Raw genomic sequence first — 22464 nt, 5'->3', positions numbered from 1 at the left:
TTGTCTACCCTGGTGCAGCCACAAGCTTTTCAGGTATTGGGAGTTAGAAGTCCTTCCTGGGAAGGCAGAGCTTCCGATCTCTGCCCATGGCAGCAACCCTTGCCCGCTGCTTTAGGAGCTATCATGATTGACTATGAAGAGAGTGTTATGCTTGGAACTAATGGTATTGGGGAGCTTATCTGAGGAGAAAGTTCTTTTCCATGTTTCATCTCAGTTTCAGATCTGTCCATAAGTCAACATGCTTCATAACAATCTCAAAAGGGGCACAAAGCTAAGGTAATTCTTGTATAAATGTTAGGGACTTTTGAGCTCTTTTGTAAGCTAAGTATGGGTAGTGGACAAAAGCCAGTGGAGAAGAAAAATCCTTGAGAATTATTCTCTGCAAATACTGGCTTCCAGTCTCAGACAGCTGTGTCCTCATTACTGTTAACAGTGAAGAGCTATGCATGTTGGGCAACATTCCCCTTTGAGTGTATACATAGCAAGCCATCTATTTATTTATTTCTGTGGTGGTGATCATTGGAAAATGCCTATAATCCCAGCTCAAATAACTGGCTTTAACTCAGATTTGGCATTCACTGTTTTATAATGATTGAGCCATATTTGCTTGCAATGTTCCAAAAATTGCCGCCAGCCAACTGGGTTGCAAACCTTTCTGAATAAATGAAAACTGTGTGGAAATGGGAGGTTTACTTCGTTCCAATTAGTGTGTGATGTGGATGTCTACTGGCAATTCTCTTGCTCTCATTACTCTCAGTTCATGCCTCCCTGGAAAAAGAGGTGTTTTGTCTTAAAGGGCTTTCCCCTTTTCCTTCTCTCTTTCCTCCCTTCTCTCTCTCTTTCCCCCTTTCTCTGTTTTGAACTCATTCAGTTACCTTTAATGCATAAATTAAGACAGAAACTTCCAAGATTTGTGAAATCCTGAGATAAGAATCCTCAAAGCAGATGTGCTGAGCCCTTAGAGGCAAAGAGTTGAGTTTTGTTTACCCCCAAGAACTGCCAGTTTTTAGCAGGATGACAACAGGTTCTGGGTGGTTGTGAAACCCCCAGGCAGGACAAGATGTGAGGCTGAAGCTGCAGCAAAGATATATCTAATAAAAGTTAGCTAACACTTTCAGGAGCCCTGGCCCCACCTGTCCACCAATGAATCAACCAAGATAATGGCAAATCTTCCTCTGTACTGATCCTGGTGTAAAACAGACATGTTGATCTGCATGGTCTTGACTGAATTTGCGCTCCCTAAAATTCAAGATTCACTTCACTGAAAAGCCGATAATAAAATCCTTCACTTCTGATTATTGCTTCTACTTCAATATGTCAGCTTCCATCCAAAGATCTTACATCAAATGGATGTGTACATCACATTGATGCTTACATCAAATCGATGCTAAATCTCAAAGTCTATGTGACAAAGAGAATATCATTTCCATTTTATTGGAGTCTTAGATAAATTAAAGGCTAGAACCAGTATCAGACACAAGTTCCTGCACTTCAGGCAGTGTCAGAACCATTGCACGAGGCACTTTGGAGTTGACCTCTGGAAGTCATCTGGTCCAAGCCTCCACTCAAAGCATGAACAATTCAGTCAGCTTGCTCAGGGCCTTCTCCAGCTGAGTTTCGAATTTCTCCAAGGATGCAACCTTTAGCCACAAAGTTTATGAGCCGCTGTTCCAGTGTTTGACCACCTTCACAGTGATAATGCTTCTCCCTATATCTAATAAGAATCTCCTGTGTTGCAACGTTTGCCCATTCCTGTCCATGTGCACCTCTGAGATGAAGCTGCCTTCATCTTCTCTATACACACATTTGGTAACTGAAGACAGCGAACAATATGATCCTCTCATCAGCCTCATCTTCAGGCAGAGCAAACACACTTGTCTCAGCCTCTCCTTCTGTGTTTTGTGCTCCCACCCCTTAACTACCATGGTGGTGCTTTGCTGAGTGCCCTTTATTGTGCACATGTCTTTTTGCACCAGGGATCCAGTATGGTTGGAAGAATGGGATGCCTGTGAAGGCAGCAGGATTCCATGGCACGCTGAACTTTGTCCTGGAGGTAGAGAAAATGCTTTGAATGCTTGTATATACAAGTTAGTTGTAAACCTTATTATCAGCATGGTTCATCACAGTGGCAATGCTTTGTGAATCTCTGCTTAATTTACTATGAACTGTTGAAGTAGGAGAACTATTTAACTGGATACTGTACAAACACAGCTACAACCAGGACTACCCTACTCACACATACAAATCTGGACATTTTTGTCCCCAAAGCTTCAAGGTAAGTCTACCTTCTTTGCACCAGAGTTCAGAAATTGCCGAGTAGTGCTAAAGGCTGAACATGTGGCCAGTCATATTACCAATGTCACAGGCAGTCTCACCAGCTGTCACAGTACCCATAAAAGCTCAGAAAGACACATGTTCACATTGAGCATTCCCAAGCCAAATGGTTCAATTCCAAGTACCCTGGCCTGAAAAAACCCATGTTCTGTTTAGGTAATTAAAAATAAATAAATAATAAATAAACAAAAAAGGCAATGTTCTCAACCGGCAGGAACATTTAATATTTGTGGTTATTCCTGGAGCAAACTCCTGCTCTTACTCTCCAGAAGGCACATCCCAGTGAATTTTCCATCATGTGGGCCTGCTCTAGTGAAAAGTTAAATTACATTTTTTCCTTTATCATACTACTTTCCTTTATTAGCTCCTTATTACCACAAAGTCTCTGGTCATACTCAGTCATGCAATAGAACAGGCACATGTTAGAAGGCACAATCTCTAACACAGAAGCATGCCTAGCAAATCCTTCGTGTGATTAGCATTATGCCATTTGTAGTCTTTCTAATAATCTCCAATCAAATGCTGCAGACAGTGTTTAATTCAGCATTTCATGTCCTTCCCCAGGTCAGATGGAATGAACCACGGATGGATCATGTATTTCTGAAATGGTTTCATGTCCAAGGCTTCTAGATGTCAGCTTGAAATTTGCGGGGTGCAGAGCATGATGGTATTTTGCATCTTGTGATGATATACATCCCTTATCAGCATCAGAATGTATATGACCTTCTGGGCCGTTAATGGATATACTGCAAATTGTTATCTGCTAATTATGTTTAGAGGTATTCTCCAGTCCAGGTAGGACACACCTGTGCCATAGGTCTCTGGGCTCAAATCTACAGTCAAGTTTTCAATATTGTCTCAGGAATATAGGTCTAGTTAAACCTCTTGAAAATGTCAATGATCCAAATTGTCATGTTGTAAACAAACAGACAAACAAACACAACAACAAATCACTGATTTCACTGAGAATTTTGTCCCAAAATGCAATGTACTACCTGAATAACAGTTTTACAAAACCGTATCTTCAAATAACAATGATTTAGTGAAGAACTCCTCCTAAAGCTGGTATGCTACAGTTTTTTTGGGATGACTGCATTAAGCCAACTGATTGCTGTCAATGCGCAGTTCTGGGCTATTCCGTCACAAAATCAGCCTTGCTTTTAATTAAAATAATTCCAATCTGCTTCTGAATTAAAGCTCCAGATGCAGTGCTTAGTGATTTGCTGGCAACAAGTGTTGTGTATATTGCTGCAGTCTGCCTTTGAAATTTGTGAGCATGATCCAAGGCTGCTCCAGCCTATGCGTGGTTTGGATTTCACAGCGTGGTTCCGCAAGCAGGGAATGAGCAGCGTGCTGCAGCTTTGGGACCGCATCTCCCCTCCTGGCCTGGCTCCTGTGCCAGCAGTAAGGAGTGCCAGTCTGGCAAACTGAGTCTGCACTGCTCCAAGATCCCTCCTCCAGAAAGGGGCTGTTAGGCTGCCCGTGTAAGCTGTATCTCAGCTTTGCGTTGCTCCACCATAGTGACAATAACTGTTATTTAATGGCTGAAGGTTCCTCCCCATGCTATGACGCTTTCTCTGCAGTGTTAGGTGATGCAAACAGATTTATTTTGTGCTACACACTGGAAGGTGAAAATGTATAAAAGGCCTCAAAAGTACAGCAACTTAAAGACACGTGATAACATCTATCCCGCTCTCAAAGTATGCAAGACTCTTTCTTGCTAACAATTCTTCCAGGCAGTTTTAAAATGCTTCTGTTGATACAATTTGCACTATTCCTCCACTACAACATACCTAGTGTATTCTTGTATAACCTAATACACTGCACTGTCATAAAGGGCTTTACTATGTTCAGTCTAATAGTAATTTTCCTTAAATTCAGCAAATTATACCTTATTCAGGAATAATCATTCTTCTGTACCACCCGCCATACACAACTTCTGCTTCCCTCACTTTTACAGTTCCAACGGCTGTCATCTTACCCTAAGCTTTACAATATACTTAACTCTTTTAATCAAAGCCAGGCTCAATAATGCTCCCAATTTACTGTTGCTCTATACTGAGATTTCCATAAACTTATCTACATTTGTCTGGCAGTAAGATACTTAAACTTAATGTGAGTAGGTTGGATCTATTCTCAGCAGAACATATTGCAGGACTGTTCCCTCTCTGTTCTGGAATAAGAAGTCTTAGCAACAGTGCCAGAAACTGCCCCATGCTACACTGCTCTTGACATCACTGCCTTCTACTGTTCATCTTCCATTAGATGGCCATGTGTTAGGTTATCTATTTTTTCATCTACTGTTGGGTTTCCAGTCCCTTAATTTCCTGACCACAACTGTAGCTTTTCTAAACTTTTGTGTATTACTGTTTGTGCAATCTTCCCAACCTACAGATATGTTTGGCTTGTACCACAAAACCAATTAATGTCTTTGATTCAAGCAGCAGTTTACTGGCTTACCAGCTAATGCTTCATTTACTCAGGGGGATGGCTGGAAAACAAGAATTTTACTTCAAACACACACACACAAAATAATAATAATAATTATATATATATATATATATGAACAAAGCAGACACTAAAATTATTTCTTTTTGTGGAAAAATAAACCCAAACCAAACAACACAGATAGTGTCAGACCAAGCAGTAGATCGTGGATTCCTTCAGACTCTGGAAGAAGGTCAGTGGGACCAAAGGACCTACCCAAGCTTTAGGGACCTGGGCCTTTATTTCAACTGTCCTGTCACCTACAATACTGCCCTGTCATCTAGACTGTCCTTCTCCTTACACTGCAGCAAAGCCTTATAGCACAGGGCACCTGCAATCATGACTTATGGTTGAAAAGAACTAAAAGCCAAGAGGGTTTTGCTGGTGTTAAAACTGAAGGTGGACTTCAGCACATCTTGTCATCCCCAATGGGCAGCATGTCCCAGCCAAGAGACAGAATGCTGAAACTACTCCCTTGAACTGGGCTGGTGATGTGTAACTCCTATTCATTTTTTGGTAATTTTCTTTTCCTGGAAAAATTGCTCATCTCATTGAAGTACTAAAATGAGAAGGCAGCCAATTCGCACTTGGAGGGGTCAGAGCATGTTAAACTCCACACAACATCAGGCAACTCTTCTATTTCTGCGTGGCAGCTCTGTCATGGGTCTGGTGTCTTAGGGACAAGACAAAGGAGCAATGCCAGAACACTACCTCTGCCTATAGAGTCTGGCAAAACATACACTCCATCTGGCTGATTTATATTGGCAAAGGAGCCAATGCATATTTTCTATATATTTTGGCTTAATATCTTGATTGTGACATATAACCATGGCCAATTTCAGGCTGGAACCAAGAAAAAAGAAACAAAGCTGACCCAAAAAATATAAGGGAGAGGCCAAGAAAAATGGTGACTTTGAAGTCATTGAGAATACTGCCATCTCTAGGCACCCTGGGTGCTGCAAATATATGCAAAAATTGACAGGGGCCTGAGCAGAGTGCTGGTGCTATGAAGGTCACTGAAAATAAATAAGCATTCCAGGTGTGGAGAGACACTATCACATATTGGGCTCTGCACATGATGCCACAGGGCGGTAGAGAAGTCATCAGTCATGCAGTCAAAGTCCATGAGGGTCCAGGGAAAACTAGGCATGGACTGTCATCCGCAGTCACAACAGACACCCATGGGAAAATGAGAGCAGAACAAGCCACAGAGCCAATGGACTGGGGAAGGGTACTCATGAAGTCTGTCACTACTCCAGCACTGTTAAGTGTCTTAATTTTCTTTTAAGGCCTGTAAATGTCTAGTTGGCGGGACTGCCTTGCATTGACAGCTATCCCAGAAAGGAAAGCTCACAAAATCTGCTCCAGAGCAGACAGAGCTAATCGGTACATAGTGGCTTTAACTGATCTGGCACTGCTGAAATCCCTGGAAGTAAGACATAATAAAGGCAAGGCGGCCACAAAGCCCCATGTATCAAACCGCTGTTAGCAGTGAGACTAAGGAATCATTGAGAGATTAACAGCAGGGGTGAGAGCCCTGTCCTGGCCAGCACATGCCTGAGGATATGGCAGACTGGGCACAATTACTGCTCCTCTGAAGTGAGTCAGATGTAACCTCCTGCCAACTAGCTCTTGGTGACAACTGAAGTCTATGTATTATCTGGCTCAGATCCCAGTGACCAATAACCCCAATTCAGAGACCAAGCTTAACTGAGGCCATTAAACCAATCAAAACCCAGAGTATCAGTTAAACCTCTTTCCCTTACATCCGCCTTCTCCCTACAGTCTACAAAGCACAAGGGAGATGGGATTCCTGGGTTCTTGCCACCTTTTATACCAAAGTATCGTACAGTTCCAAGAAAGAGGGAAAACTGAAACACATCATGAAACAGAGAGGTCACTGTCTAGAGAGATTTTAACCTTCCTGTTGTCTGGACTGTGGCCTGCACATCTAACAAGACATGGACGTTGTCCCTTCCGTGCTTATGCCCCTTCCCTGCACACAAACCAGTTATATTTTGTAACGTGTCACATTCTCATTCAGATGTACCCCTCCATATGCCACTGTGCCTCCCTCCTGGCTCTCAGCCTCAGTACAGAAGAAATCAGAAAACTTTTAATCACCCCTAATAAGCAGGTGAAGACACTTCCACAGACAGAATCAGTTTAGCTTGAGCTAAAGCTGAAATCAAATTCAAACACTCCTGGTGGCACAATTTTTAATATCTGCTGACCAGCTGTTTATTCTTCCCTCACAATGTCTAGGAAATCGTTATCAGGGTATCATCAGAAGTCTGTCAGAAGGAAAATACGGTATCAATCTCCCTGACCATAAGTTACTTATGGTCAGTGGCCTAGGCTCAAGAGAGATTCACTGCAAGAACTCTTGCTCCAATATCCTAATCTTCACCAAAGTAAATGGAAACCACAATCAGAAGTCTGAGAGCTTTTGGTCTCCAGTTGACTATCCAGCTAGCTATCCAGTATGACTGTAATTCAGTCAAGTTCAGTTGTGGATATACTGTAGCTGTGTTTATTTTATTTTTCCTTCTCACACCATCACACATGAATACAGTTGGTCAGTAATGCTTAAAAGGCACTGACATGCAGAACGATGGAGTTGCATTTGCTGTTACACTTTGCCATACCCTGGAGCCTGCTATTTTTCGTTCTAGTACACAGAGATGCCAGTTTTCTTAATAACATGCCAGCCTTTCTGGTTTGCATATTGTATTTCTTGGTTCAATTTTACTCATTTCTTTGTGAGTAGTAGAAGCTTCACAAATAAACGAAGCAATTGCCTGTGCTTTAACCACCAGACTGTACTCCTTCCACACGACACTTAGCAAGGAATGAAAGAAGGAATGATCCAAGCCACAGAAGGCTCAATTTACCCTGCTACAGACCTATACATACAGCAACCTTTTCTATCAAGCAAACTCCTCCACCACAAATTGATTCACTTCAGTGAAAAGTAGCATTTCCACTCTCATTCTCCCTGGTAAATTCTGCTGCCGGAGGATACATTTATTCACAGTCAAACTTCTGTAGGAATGACCCTATTGGATGGACCACACTGTAGGAACCAGCTGAATCTTGTCTTTCCTCAGCCCCGGCCCGTCCTCCGTGCTGGTGCAATGGTTTCCTGAGGGAGGAAGGAGCTCTGAGTGTTTTCAGGTGTACCTTTTCACCCATTAATATTTTATGGTCAACCTGTGATTTTTATGAAGATTGTTTGGATTGTGAATAGATCAGGCCATCAGATCAGAAGCACTGAAGCTGGACCCAGAAGAATTCTAGTTACATTTGTCTGGAGCTGTACAATGTGGGTTTGTCCAATGGGACAGGGCTATGTCAAGTATGTCTGTACTCTCTGGTGTTAATGATCTTTCTTCCATTAGTCCCCTGGAATATGGTCTTCTGTCTTAATGTATGTAGTTTGTATTTTCCATGTCTTTATTTTACCTGTTTTGTCTAGTCTCGTTACATTAGACAACCAAGGGTTAACCATCTTGAATTGTGCTAAAACACAAAGAGAGAACAGCATGAGACATAAGCTGGACTTTATGATGCTTGTGGGTCCCTTTCAACTCAGGATATTCTATGAAGTAGATGGTGACTGAAAAATTCAGGATCAAATAACCACTGAAAGCTTTTTTAGCACAAGTATTCTTGAAGTAAATGGGAGGTACTGATAAAGTTTTGGGACTTCTCCTCTCCTCTGATCTATGCAGAAACGTAGACAAAATTGCCCAGTGATTTCCAGCCAGTTTAGTGTACTAGGAAAGAAAGTTCATTCCACATGTCTCACTTTGAGCTTCACTGTTGTAGAATTTTAAACTGGGCCTTTTTCCTCCTGTTTACATATTTTTACATGCTACTTGTCAGGGAGTTATCTCATCACTTATTATCTACTTGTGAAATTATCCTTGGTACAATCCTGAAAATGAATTATTTTTTCAGTTTGCACAGAATGACCTGAAACCCCCAAAAGCCCAGCACGTTTATCTTTGGCAAAGTCTGGAACTGAATGCAAAATCCTCCAACCCAAGCCTCAGCCGCCAATTACAGATTCTTCTTGTGGTGCTTCAAAGGCAACTTTTCTGTTGCTAAGGCATCATGAGATACAAATTTATATTTCCCCATATAAAACCTGGCAGAAAAACCTTCTTATAAATAAAGGCTACACATCATGGCCCTTAATTTAATCAGGAATTGTCATCAATTACATATCTTTTTAGGAGCCTACCCTCAAGCTCTTGCAGAACCTATTCTCATGCAATTTTTTTTTTTTTTTAACCCCCTAGTTAATTGGGACATTATAGCAGTGCTGCCCTAACAGGGACCATGAATAGCTTTCAGGAACTGGCCCTCTGGAGTAGCAAAAGAGATCATCTCACAGACGAAGAAGAAAAGGGAAAGACACAGAGCTGAACCAAATAGGGTTAAAAAAGGCAATGGCAGCAGTGGATTCATTTTGTTTTTCCTTTACGCAACACCTTCCAGGGCATAATCTCCTTGCTGCCTTTCCTTCCTTTTCTTCCCCCTGTTTCTATATGCCCAAAGAGGTCACTAGAAAAGGCACTATTAGGAGGCAGCCTGGCTTAGGGGGCTAAGCTATTGAATAAGGAATTCTGGGCTCTATCCCCAGCACAGCTATGGGCAAAACATGGACACCTCCTTCCAGTTCCCCGTGTCTTCATTTCCCTCCCCTCTCCCCAGACATGCACATCTGGTTCCTTTATTTTGCTTGAAAACTCATCTAAGCATAGGCTTGTCTTAATGAGATTGTGCACAGGGCAGGTCAGTATGGTTGCAGGCTTGGATGTGGGTTTTAGGTATGCTTGCAATATAAATGATAATGATCTAAAACCCATCTGTGCAAAGGTAATGCTCTGAAGGAAGGAGTTTCACTCAACAAATGTAGGACTGGGGACCTGTAGGTGGGAATGTGGGAGGACCTGGCAGTCTTTGAGAAATGAGGAAAGGTGAAGCAATGACTATGCCACAGATGAGACCTTGAAGAATAATTCTCTCTTATGCTTGAAAAGAGCATCTTTCCATTTCCCTCTGGTTTTGTGCTTCTTCCTTTTAGCTTTTGTTTAAAAAATAAAGATGATGCCTTTTTTAATTGTTATTATCAGTGCATTGGGTTTGCATGGCAAGGTTTCGGTAGCAGGAAGGCTACAGGGGTGGCTTCTGTGAGAAGCTGCTAGAAGCTTCCCCCATGTCTGATGAAGCCAGTGCCAGTCGGCTCCAAGATGGACCCACTGCTGGCTAAGGCTGAGCCCATCAGTGGTGCTGATCGTGCATATTTAAGAAGGGGGAAAATACTGTGAAAACAGCAGCAGAGAAAGGAGTGGTATGTGAGAGAAACAACTCTGCAGACACCAAGAAGAAAGAAGAGCAGGAGGTGTTCCAGGTGCTGGAGCAGAGATTCCCCTGCAGCCTGTGGTGCAGCTCATGGTGAGGCTGGCTGTGACCCTGCAGCCCATGGAGGTCCATGGTGGAGCACAGATCCACCTGCAGCCCAGGGAGGACCCTGTGCCAGAGCAGGTGGATGCCCAAAGGAATCTGTAACCCTGTGGGAAGCCCACACTGGAGCAGGCTCCTGGCAGGACCTGTGTCCCCATGGAAAGGAGCCCAGGCTGGAGCAGGTTTGCTGGCAGGACTTGTGACCCCACGGGGACCCAGGCTGCAGCAGTCTGTTCCTGAAGGACTGCATCTCGTGGGAGGCACCTGCACTGGAGCAGTTAATAAGAACTGCAGCGCATGGGAAGGACCCCCGTTGGAGAAGTTCATGGAGGACTGTTCCCTGTGGGAGGGACCCGCGCTGGAGCAGGGGGAGAGTGTGAGAAGTCCTCCCCATGAGGAGGAAGGAGCGGCAGAGACAACGTGTGGTGAACTGACCACAACCCCCATTCCCCATCCCCATCCCCCTGTACTGCTGTGGGGAAGGAGGTAGAGAAATCAGGAGTGAAGCTGAGCCAGGGAAGAAGACAGGTCAGGGGGGAAGGTTGTTTAAGATTTGATGTTATTTCTCATTACCTGACTCTGACTTGATTGGCAATAAATTAAGCTAATTTTCCCCAGGTCAAGTCTGGTTTGGCCATGACAGTAGTTGGTTAGTGATCTCTTCCTGTCCTTATCTTGACCCACAAACCTTTCATTAGATTTTCTCTCCTCTGTGCAGCTGAGGAGGGGAGTGATAGAGAGGCTTTGGTGGGCACCTGGTGTCCAGCCAGAGTCAACCCAAAACATTTATTAACTTTTCTGGCCTCCTCCCTTCTTTCTGTCTCTAGGGCATGCTCATTTTGCATTATGCTTATAGCTTTCCTAAAATCTACTTCTCTGCCTTTGCCATCTGATCCCTCCATTCAACCCTCTCAAATGCCTCCCCACCCCTATTGTCTCCTCACATTGTACATATGCACTAGTGGGAGAGAAAGCAAAAATAAGAGCCCACCCATTACCGTTCTCTCCACAATGCCCAGAAGGATCTGTGTTTGAGGCATGTTTTAAAGATCATTGTAAATCAGGAAACAGCAAGGTGGAGTGAAGGGAAATTGGAAAGAGCTCTCAGCTTACGAATGTATAATGCAAGAACGTGGGCCCTCACTCCAGTTTAGTCTTGCCAACAGTTACTAGACCAAGTTCCTTGAACAAAAAGTCATTATTATGACTAACCATTCTGTATTTATGGAGAAGTAGCATTAGAAGACAAACAGCTCAAGCAGCGCTCTTGCACTAGATGTTCTTTGCTTTTTCCTGTATGTGGTCTTTTATTCCAACATTAATTGTGGTTATAAATCATTTCCAACCTGCTTTGGAATGAGTTTACACAGACTTCATGCTGTTGAAAACACGATACATTTATATATACAAGACAGAAAGCATTCAGCAACTCCAGGGGTAAAAATACAATGTATCAGGAATCAAACCCGTAGAGGATTTAAAAAGTAATTATCATTAAAATATTTCTCTGCCTGTTGACACAAATGGCTACAGCTACTTCTGCACCACAGAGAGGACACTGGAGTGGGCAAAGTGGTCACTGACAGTTGTCTCTGAGAGGCACTTGTGCCAGGAAAGGTTTTGTTTTCACAAAAGACGAGATCTGGAGATAATAGTGTCCTGTTAAGACTGAGTGGTGAACAGGATGGGGAAGGAACACAGACAGGCACCCCTGTCTATGACCATCCAGGCCAGGAGAGAAAAAAAAGCTTGTCAGGGAGAAGAATGGCTTAGGTTTCTTTTTTTTTTTTTGCTTTGTTGGAATATATGAGCCCCATGAGGGGGAACGTTCTTTGAACCAGATGGGGTGCACGTTTCCCTGAGAGCCAAGGAACGTAGAGCCTTGGCAAGCAAGGCAAGTGCCAGGCTGGGACAGACCCTCTCACAGCCTTCCTACATTTCTGTCAGCTCTAGCAAATGGGGGGGGATTAAAAAAATAAAAAGAAAAAAGAAAAAAAAAGAAAAAGAAAAAGAAAAAAGAGCTTGTTAAATCTTATACAGCTTTCAGATCAAATTTTTATGCTGTTTCACTTTGGAAGTCTCTTGAACATTCTCAGTGCTTCAAACCTGAGGCTGCAGGTCTCCCAGGGAAGGTTCCTGTGTTTAATAAGCTGTTTTGCCTGGAATTCAAAAAGTAAAGATTTCTGTTGGCCTAGCGATAGAAAATGTGGCCCAGACCTGTAACCCCATATCTGACCAGATAGAAATGTCTACTCTTTTAAAAACTGGAAATTTCTCAGAAACACTGGCATCAGAATAGCTCTGGTTCCCCTGCAGTCAATAGCAAAAAGCCTCATCATCTTTAATGGAAATACCTGTGAGTAATTTTATTTGGAAAGAAGGTGCTGGAAGGTGGTGCCAGAACACCAACATAACAAACCTGTAAGTTATATAGTGGCTTAGCTACTGGGCAACATAGCTTCCAGTTTACTCTTTTCAACCATTCCACCAAAAAATTAACCCATGTAGTGCTTCGTAACCTAAGAGCATGCTGAATGCTGACAAGCAGGGAAGCACAGAGCAACTGAAATACCATTAACAGGAGCAATGTTTATAATTAGCTTATTATAGGATGAGGCCATGATTCATGTGATCCAGACTTTCTTGAATGACTGCAGGAAAATTTTGGTCACTCCTGAGGACCTATCAAGGTTCCCTGATGTCTTGTCTCCAAGGACTTCAAACACGAAACTGCGCATCACCCTGTTAACTACACCAGAAGTCCTGGAAACAGGGGGTCAGGCCTTTCTACCACCACTGCAGTGAGATGTGCATTTGTACCACTTCCCTTGGTGTCCACACTTCACACTCTAGGGCACGCAGATCCAAAAACAAATACTGCATCAAGATAGTTAATGTCTCCAGAGGATTTCACTAAAAGAAAAATGAAACCTAACCCCAGCAAAGACCCCTTCACTCTGACAGGCTTTGTTTTCTTTAAGTTTTGTTTTTCTTCCTTTAACACATATGATCCTTTAACAAATATGATCCATCATCTGCCTAAATTCAAACCTGATGTCGACTTTCAAAAACTGCTCCCAGCTAACTGTGGTACTCCAATGGCAGTCTGTCTTTTCCCATCTATTCTTGTTAATGTCTCTATTCACCAAACTTTCCCTCACAATTAAAGTCCCTCATTTGAAAGTTAAAGTGATAGAAGTGAACAGCCCTGACTGAACAAAGCATTAGTCCTCACAATTCTGCCAGCATGGATAGGAACTTATATGCCCTTTGGAGGCTGGAAGGTCCACTGCAAACATTTTCAAAATCCGTCTGTTCCTGTTAAGTTTATTTCTCCATTTCAGCAGGCCAGACACAGTAAAATATGGGGGCTTCATTTCCCCTTTGATTTCAGCACTTCTTTTCCATTAACTGCCCCATTTCCTGAGTCGCCTACATGGAAGTTAGCAAAATGAAAACACTCCTGGAAATCTACAACTCAGTAGATAAAATAACTGAGGCTGGTCAATTTTCTAAGATGAGGACTAGTTGCAGTTTTCAAAGGATTGGATAGCATATGTGCTTATTTTTACAGCAAACTCATCAGTTATCCCAAGATTTCAAAACTCCTCATTAAAAAAAAAAAAAAAAAAAAGAAAAAGTTGTTTTAAAATTTTCCAGTAGGTATTACTACAAGTGGTGGTTAGAAAAGACATTTTTCCCACCTTGGAACGTAACAAAGTCAATGATTCAAATACAGAAAAATGTGTCCCAAAGTAACTGAATTTAAATCTAGACTCACAGTTCCCATGAAGCATCCTGGTTTCCTCACTAGAGAAGCAAACAAAGTACATCATCTGAAACCAAGTCCTGCCAGAAATTTCAGACAATAGGGCAGAATCAGCCCAAAAAACAAGTCACTTTTAGCTCTTGTGTTGTTCTGCAGCAGCATTCAAAAAGAAATGTTCTGAGTTAAATGCAGTTCCTTAGTGTAAAGACAGGCAAAATTCTCTATTGAAAGCTCACATCTTCTGTGGTTTGGGTTCTTTTCCTTGTCAAAGACCAATCCTAGTTCAAAAAAGATTTTGGTAAAAGCCTTCTATTAGCTACATATAATAACAGATTTAAAGTCACTTTATCATTAGGATAACTGAGATACAGAAATAAGTAGTGGTTATAGATTAACTTCCTGGTAGACCTGTGGGCTACATCTTCAGCTTTTACCCTGAGCAGCCGCCGATCATCAATTTGATCCTGATCTCTTAATTCCAAGTTTGGCATCAAAATACATATTTTGGCCAGTGGAATTTAATTTGGTTCAGAAATTTTCTCTCCATTCCTTCATAGCATGACATTATCAACAGTAAGCAAACCAAAGGGATATAATCTAACTGTCCCTTAAATGTGAGCAACACAGGAGCAGCTTATATGCAATTTAAAATACACTATAAAATGGAGTGTATCAGAATTCAGCAAAACATGCAAAAGCAGGAAAACTATCAACATAAATTTTTCTAGGATTGCTTCTTGTATCGGAGACTGGGGAATATCAAGGTCCTAAGACAATGTCAACACTACTGGGGCAGCGATTCTTTACCCATGTGTTTGCGCAGTGCCTCGAACAAGGGAGTTCCAGTCTCAGCTGACGTCTATAGTCATTAATGCAACGGTAGTGCTAACAGTTGTGTACCACCCTGTAGATAAGCAGCTATGTGCTCCAAAAGGCTCACAGTCTAAGTGAAGAACACAAAGCATGGCAGGAAACAACTCTTATTTATACCATTTACAGGAGGAAGATCAAGGTCCAGAAATCTGAATGAGGTCACATACTGCCAAGAACTGAATCAGAGTTTCCTCAGTCCCCAACTCTTGCTTCAAATGGAGGGCCATCTGTCTTCTCTCTCGAGGACAGAGTCATAAGCATAAAAGGTATGCCTTTGATGCACTGATAAGTCACCTGCCATCAGATGGTTGTTAATCTCATTAAAACATTACTTATCTCATAAAAGTGGATTTCCTGATTAAATAATATGACTAAATCATATCTTAGCTTGACTATATGAAATGTAGAGCTCACATCCTTTTAAAAAGTAACTCAACTTCAAAAGATGGGGCTTGAATTATACAATAACTAAAGGACAATTGCAAGACAATTGTTTCTGCAATGTTGGACAAACTTTACGATAAATAAAAATATATAATAAATATTTCTACTGCTTACCAGCACACTGATTGTTTTCATCCAACTGGTAACCAAATCGACAGATCAGAGGTCTTGTAACAGTTGGGTAGTTAGGAACAGGGCCTGGTGCTGGGACCGGTGGATAAATATTTGAGTAAGGATTCAGGTATGGTGACCGATACACTGGGTTTGTTCGGGGTACACATAAATAGCCACCATTCTGGTTGACACACACCATATCTCCTCTGCAGGCCTCAGGAATAGTCCGACATTCATCAATATCTGCAAGGAAATCACAAAAGTTATGTAAGTTAAATGAGTAATTGCTTCTTAATGGGATCTATCAAAAAATAGTTAACATGTTCTTCTCAAGACTTAGCTAAAAATTCGATATTCTCTTTGAAAGTAAAAGCTAATCCTTCCTTGTGGAGCCTCACTTTGAAGTTAGATCATAATAAAACAGGAAATATTGTATATATTCAACATATCCTGCGTTCTACTTCACTATTAGAGGGTAGAGGGAGGAGGGAAAGCCTACTTTGCTATTCTATAAATGTTCAGTTTAAACACTGATTTATATATGGCTACAGCATGCTACATCCTATTCCTGCTAGGGGGTCTGTCCAAACCACAACATGCAGATCAGGATTTCAAACACTGGTGGTTTGGTTTGCCCAGCTGTGAAACTTGGATCCTGATTTGGAACTCCCGAGCTCCCTCCCACAGAAAAAGTTTGGGATATTCAGATCTGGGGATGTGGTTCAGGCCTCTTTCTTGCTCTGATTGAGATCATTGCTGAATGAAATTTAGAAAGATACAGATGGTTTAGCCAAACTGAGCATTCATAGGGTTCTCGGAACACAAAAGCAATAGGTTGCTCTGGCAGGGCAAGCAATCTGTGGCTGGTTTTTCCCTTGCCATTTCTGTGTCTTTAATACCTGCAGGAGTTGCTGCCCTGAAGGCTGAAGGCCATTGATAAAAGGATGCTATAGGACAAAGTGTGTGTTTCCCTGTATTGCCTCAACAATTCACTTGGAGTACCGAGGCTGAGCAGCGGCAGACGTTATCTGAGCCTCCAGGTGGAGGCTGCCAATAAAGACAGTAAATAGTCTGGAGGAGAAAGAGAAGGAAGATAAACACCCGTGTCACTTGGCAGCTAGACTGAGCTCCTAAACTCATCTCAATGCATCACAGCTATTTGAGAAGCACTGACAGCCAATTAGTATCTCCACAACATCAAAGATTGGTAGACACTTGTGCTATGTAAGTACATACACATATGTATACATATACACAAACACACATTTTTGCCACACAGCAAGAATTTTTTGACTAAAACATACTAACAGCAGCACAATGCTAACTCAATAAAGTCAGGATTTCTGAACCCCAGTGTATTGATTTAGTTAAAGTCCTACCTATGCATTGCCCAGAGGCACGGTCCAGGTCAAATCCATTAGTGCATTGTTGCTAAAATGAGAAAACAAAGTACACTGAGTGACTGTGAAATAAGAGGGTTGCAGAGTCAAACGCTCATCTGGATTATTTATTTTATCACAGTTGTTCAGCACTCTACAGTACACCAAAATAAAGTCCCTACCCCAAAGGACAGTCAGCAAGGCCTGAACCTGAGGCTTCAGTCCATTTGACAGCCCCTTCCCTCAGCAGGTTGTTCCATCAAGTGGTGACAGTGTCAGGCTGTTTGTCTCCCTGGGGGTAACCAACTCATGATGTGTGATGGGCTCCACACCAGTTGTTAACACAGAAGTCACATTTTTCTGTTTTGGGGTCTGTTTTTCGTCAGAACAAGGGAGTTCATTTAAAAGGTACTAAGTAGCTTCTCTGACAGGCTCTGAAACTCCACATATAGATCATTCAGTACACATGTCTTGACATGTTAGCCGTCTGACTGAACTGAAACCACAGCTGAAACATAACAAGCTTAATAAAAAATTAAGGCTTTTACACCAAACCTTTTGATTTCTAGAGGATAAATTTTTACATGACACATAATCAGCGCTGCAACCTTGAGCCTTCAGCACCTCATAAGTGATCCTCAGCATTTCTAAACTAGTGAGAGTCCTGGTGATGAACGGGTCAAAGTTCATTAAAGTGATTCCATGCTCTCCCTGGTTTTTGACTGGGCCTCCAGCTATTTAGAAATAGGCCAAGCGGTTGGCACAGGCACAGTGTCCTGCCAGTAAACGGGGTATGCTATGGAATGTAAGCAAGAGATATCCAGAAAACAGGAACCACTGAAGTAATCAGAAGGCAGAGGGATGGAGTATGTTCAAGATTCTTCCCTTTTTGTAGCTGTTAAGTGATAAAGACACTTATTTTTGGACCTTGTGGAAGGAATCAGTGGAAGAGTAAAGTACTTGGTTCATGTCTGGAAAAGCAGTAACTTCTAGGCGGGAGACAAGGGGTGAGATGGATGTCAGTGGAAGCAGGCCATTGCATCAAGTGAAACACATGGCACTATTTGGACTGCACCTGCCACTTGCACATGTGAATACACAAAACCGCTCTAAAAGTGTCAAACAACTACAAAGGAATTTTGCCTTCATTTATTTTGGCATTCTGAGATGTTTTGGTATCACGTTGTGGAAAGCCAAGATATTCTGATGGGAGAATGTATAATCAGCCTCATGTTTTAAGGAATGTATGCAGCCTGTCTTTTGTCCCGCTTTCTGTGCTATGGTGTATAGAGTTCACTTAGGTTAGCAGGAAAAGTTAAGATAGTTTTAAACAAAATTATTTTCTTTTGGACAGTAAACAATGATTCAGAAGCACTGAAACTACTGTAGAACAGGCTTAAACAACTTTATAGCGCTTTATTCTAGAAAAGATTCCAATATTGTAGAAATGACCAGTTTCAACATCTTCAGAAAGAATTTATTGCTATCATTTTGCTTTCAGGTTGCTTTTTGCTTAGACTTCAAAAATCAATTTACAGTACAAGATATTTTTATAAAAATCACAATGGAAACAATATTTTTTAAATTATAAAAATAAACCCTAAATGAGATCTCAAAAATTCTCCAGGAGCATGAAAAGCATTTCCCATACAGATCCAATGTTCACAAAAGTATCAATAAGCATGCCATGTGGAGGAAATTTTCAATGTAATAGAAAAAAAAAAAACCCACATTTCAGAGACTATTGGCAAAGGTATTTAGAAACACAGCTCTGGACACTGAGTATATCTGGATTATCAACTAGGAATCTGAACTTAACATGCCTTTGGGAACTGTTTTTCCTAATTTAATGTCCACTTGGAGCCCAAGAACACAAAGAACTAATGCTTCTGCTATTTCAATAGCTGGACTGCTTTAATTCCATCCACCCTCAAGAGTCCTGCCTCTTGAACAAAAATGGCTTCAGGCATAAATTAAAACAAAAACTAGGATACAGTCATGCAGTCTAAAATTAAACAGTCTTATGACAAGTTCCTGCTATAGACAGAAAATGCCTATTTATACGAATAAGTTTTCCAAGCATGGATGTTCCCCACCACAGAACTGAGCTGCTCCTACTCTCATGGGGTGGCTTTTCTTATTTCCTTTTCCAGAAGTGTTCATTCAGAGGCAGCATCAGGTTTTCAGCGAGGTCCAGGTTTCAACAGGGATGTTTTGCTGAGCTAGCAAGGACGAGTCAATGAGCTCAGTCCATGTCCAGCTCCAGAATCCTGCTGGCTCCCATTTCTCCCCTCTAAACCCTTAGACCACACCACTTCCTCTTCATGTAAACCCCAGACCACAGAGCTTCCTCTGCACCTGCTAGCCAGTCACATCTCATGCCATACAGCCCTTCAGTACAAACCAGTACAGAGATCTCTGCGTGCACCTCTCACCTGTGCTTTTCCAGGGCTTGAAAGGCAGACGGCCAGTGTGAAAGCGGTCAGTATCCTGTAATGTGCATAGAAAATAAACTGAAAACCTTCTGATATCTAGGCTCATTGTATAGAATTAAATACACATGGACAAGTTAGTTTCTAGTGGCACTTCAGTGTATCCCACAGAGTTTTGCTAACATGAGTTTGGCCTGTGGGGAAGGAGCAGTACAACTGTGGGCCAGATTAATATCTCAGAGTCACTAATTTTACTATGGTTTTACGCAACTGGGATCAGAATCAGTCTGAACGTCTATTTCCTGACCTATTTTTTATGACAACCCATGCAGCAGCTGCTTAATGAACAAGTATGCAATATTCAATAAAGAATTTTGCCCCTCTCTGACACCTTTCTTTTGAGAATACAGAAGTTTTTCTTGCACATTGTGCACATTTTACAGATGGGTAAACCAGAGCACAGGCCCTGCCTAAGCTCCCAGTGCGACGCATTGGCAGGGCTGCAGACATGTCATGCAGGAGGTCCTGAATCCAAGCCAGTTGCTCTAACCGCTAAACCACATTTCATCCCCAGGAGACTGCATTTGAGATTAATCCATTTTATCAGGGCCAGATTCTGTTCCTTTACTCAACCTTGAGTAATAAGTTGCTCGGCAAGTAAACACACTGTGCCAGGTCATCAGCTACTAGAAGTTGCTATCTCCAGTGGAGCCTTCCCCAGTTGTATCATATTAGCGTCTAATGGGTTCTACTGGGTCTCTTCACTGCCCCTGAAAGAAAAGGATCCCTTGCAAACAGAGCTCTATGGCTGTATTTGGAGCTCCTTACCTGGAGCATAAAAATTCTGGTCAACTAAGCTCCCAACCCCAAGTATTGACTAGTAGATAGAAAACAAGAAAAGGACAGTAAGGTTGTTGTTGTTTTTTTTTTTTTCTATGTACTATGGATTTCAGTGCTTTGCCACTGCTTTATATAAAATTTCTTCTCAATACAATTAGACCCACATCTTGCTTATTTTGGATTCTAGTTCTGAATGGCAATTGTATATAATACATTCCCACAAAACCAGTACAGGAAGCAAGGGATATTTTAGGTAGCCTTAGCTCTGCTACTCAAGCAAGCTGCCAACTTTCTGTCTTAGAGCCCGCTCTGATTTCCAGTGCAAGCTGAGCTGCTGAACGAGACCTACGAATGCATCAGACAAAACCACATGCAAACAGTACATTTGAACAAATTTATTTTAAATGAGGAAACAGGCACAAGCTCTGAATAGTAAAAATAAACCCTAAAATGGTTCATAGTGCTGCAGAGGCAGATCGTGCATGTTGGCAGCTTTTGAGTGACAAGGAAAGGCAAATTCTGCACGGGGTTTTCCTTAGAGCTGGATGAAAACATTCAAAGTACAATGTTATCCATTTAGGCTTGCACTTCATTTATTCATTCCTCAAATCTTTTTGAAGAGATTTTAAGGCATGCACTGGTATAAAGACTGCATACTCACTTTGCACAGAGCAAGAACAGCACTAGAAGGAAATACAACAGGTTATAGCTGAACATTAACATACCCAGCAACTGGGCTACGCTCTGTATTATTGCAGAGCAGTGCATGCTAGCAAAATCCCCTATAAAACTGGTCAGACAAAACTCATACGTTTCTAGACAGGCTTTAGTTTCTGTTGTTAGGAGATGATATATTCTTTCCTCTTGGTGGGGGGGTGACCTTACTGCCTCAGATGAGTTCTGCCTACAACCACCACCGCAATTTGCTCGGTACTTTAGATCTCAAATCCTCTCAAGAATTATTAGCAGACAAGCAGCACAACTTATCAACATTATATTCAGCTGGTCACAGTAGCTTACCCAGCAGGCAATATATTTTAAACTAGCAATTAACTTCTGCAATAGTGACTAATTAGTTCAAATCAGTCACTGTAGCCAGCGGGATCGTTTGCTGCTGCAATTCAGCACTCCTGTGGATGCTGCGGCTGCTAAAACGCAGCATATAAGCACAGATCAAGAAGGAACTCGTCAGAGGCAGCACAGCTTTAATAACAGACAGATCATCTTTCCCCACCTCTGACCACTGAGATCCCGTCAAGCAAATGGCTTTAGCAAGTGGATTGGCATACCGAATCCCTGCCACAGAGTTTTTCCACAAGTAGGTTTCCCTTCAGTAAGAAGTTTCATGCATACCACTTACCTTTTTAATCCTTGCATGTCCAAAACCGTTGGGGAAAGGTGGAAAAAAAACAGAGTCTGTGCTGATGAATAACTAGAAAGTTTTTCCAAACATTACCCTCTGCTAGCACTTCAGTTCCTCTGTCATTTATAGTCCCAAGAATGAAATAGCAAGTAATGGAGAAGATCGGGAGCCGTCTGTACCTCCTCAGACACTGGAGAGAATACAGAGAAAGCACCTGGTTTTGCTTAGTTCTCTTCTGTAATTCAGCATTAAACCAATTGGAGGAGGAATGTTAAAAATGAACACTTCATTTTCTAAGTATGTTAAACAATGCAAATGGGGGCCTCAGCCTGGGACAGCTGGTTTAGATTACAAAGCTCACCAACTGGCTAGACTCCTCACAACAACCTCGAGGAGCCTGCCAGGATAAAACACTAACAGCTTGAAGGAAAGCCTCTCCCGCTGCAAACTTCACAGTTAAATGTGCCTCGGAGCAGAGAGCACCGTTATTGGACAGAAACCCTTATCAAGGGACTGGAGAAGGGAAGGGATTGTTTTCCTTGCTCTGAGAACAAAAAAAAAAGTCAGGCTTTTTGGAGGCCCTCTAGCCGGTGTCTCGGATGATGAATATGCAACACTCGCTGCTTCGTGCCAATGGCATACTGATGAAAAGTCTGACCCTCTGGGAGGTGAATAACTTGAATTCATGATGATCACAGCTACAGGAACTATATTGCTTGGGGATTATTTGAAAACAGGAATAAACAAATTAAATGTTCAAAGGAAAACAAATGACTTGTCTACAAACACTGGCCCTTTCTAAACTGACCCCACGCTTAAAGGAGTGGTTTGTGAAATGAAATATTTCTCAGGAAATAAATATATTACAGATCTCCAGTTATGATCAAGGAGGAAAGAAATAAAGTACTTTTTCAGGTGTTTCGCAGCTTTGCCACAGGCAAAGCCTCAGTAGGT

General features: G+C 41.9%; 1 protein-coding gene across 1 annotated transcript in view; it reads right to left on the bottom strand.

The window, feature by feature from the left end:
- Nucleotides 1-21894, bottom strand: part of FBLN5 (fibulin 5) — a 47105-nt gene extending 25211 nt beyond the window's left edge. The window contains exons 1-4 of the mRNA XM_082058114.1: nucleotides 21508-21894; nucleotides 19311-19365; nucleotides 16876-16927; nucleotides 15497-15739 (exon numbers count right to left, since the gene is read on the bottom strand). Of these exons, the coding sequence (XP_081914240.1) occupies nucleotides 15497-15739; nucleotides 16876-16927; nucleotides 19311-19365; nucleotides 21508-21524 (367 nt within the window). The 5' untranslated portion in view covers nucleotides 21525-21894. The remainder of the gene's footprint in view (nucleotides 1-15496; nucleotides 15740-16875; nucleotides 16928-19310; nucleotides 19366-21507) is intronic.
- Nucleotides 21895-22464: the final 570 nt, after the last annotated feature.

Source organism: Streptopelia decaocto, assembly GCF_964273445.1.
Source record: "Streptopelia decaocto genome assembly, chromosome: 7".
Taxonomy (NCBI): domain Eukaryota; kingdom Metazoa; phylum Chordata; class Aves; order Columbiformes; family Columbidae; genus Streptopelia; species Streptopelia decaocto.
This window is presented reverse-complemented; position numbering and strand designations above follow the sequence as displayed.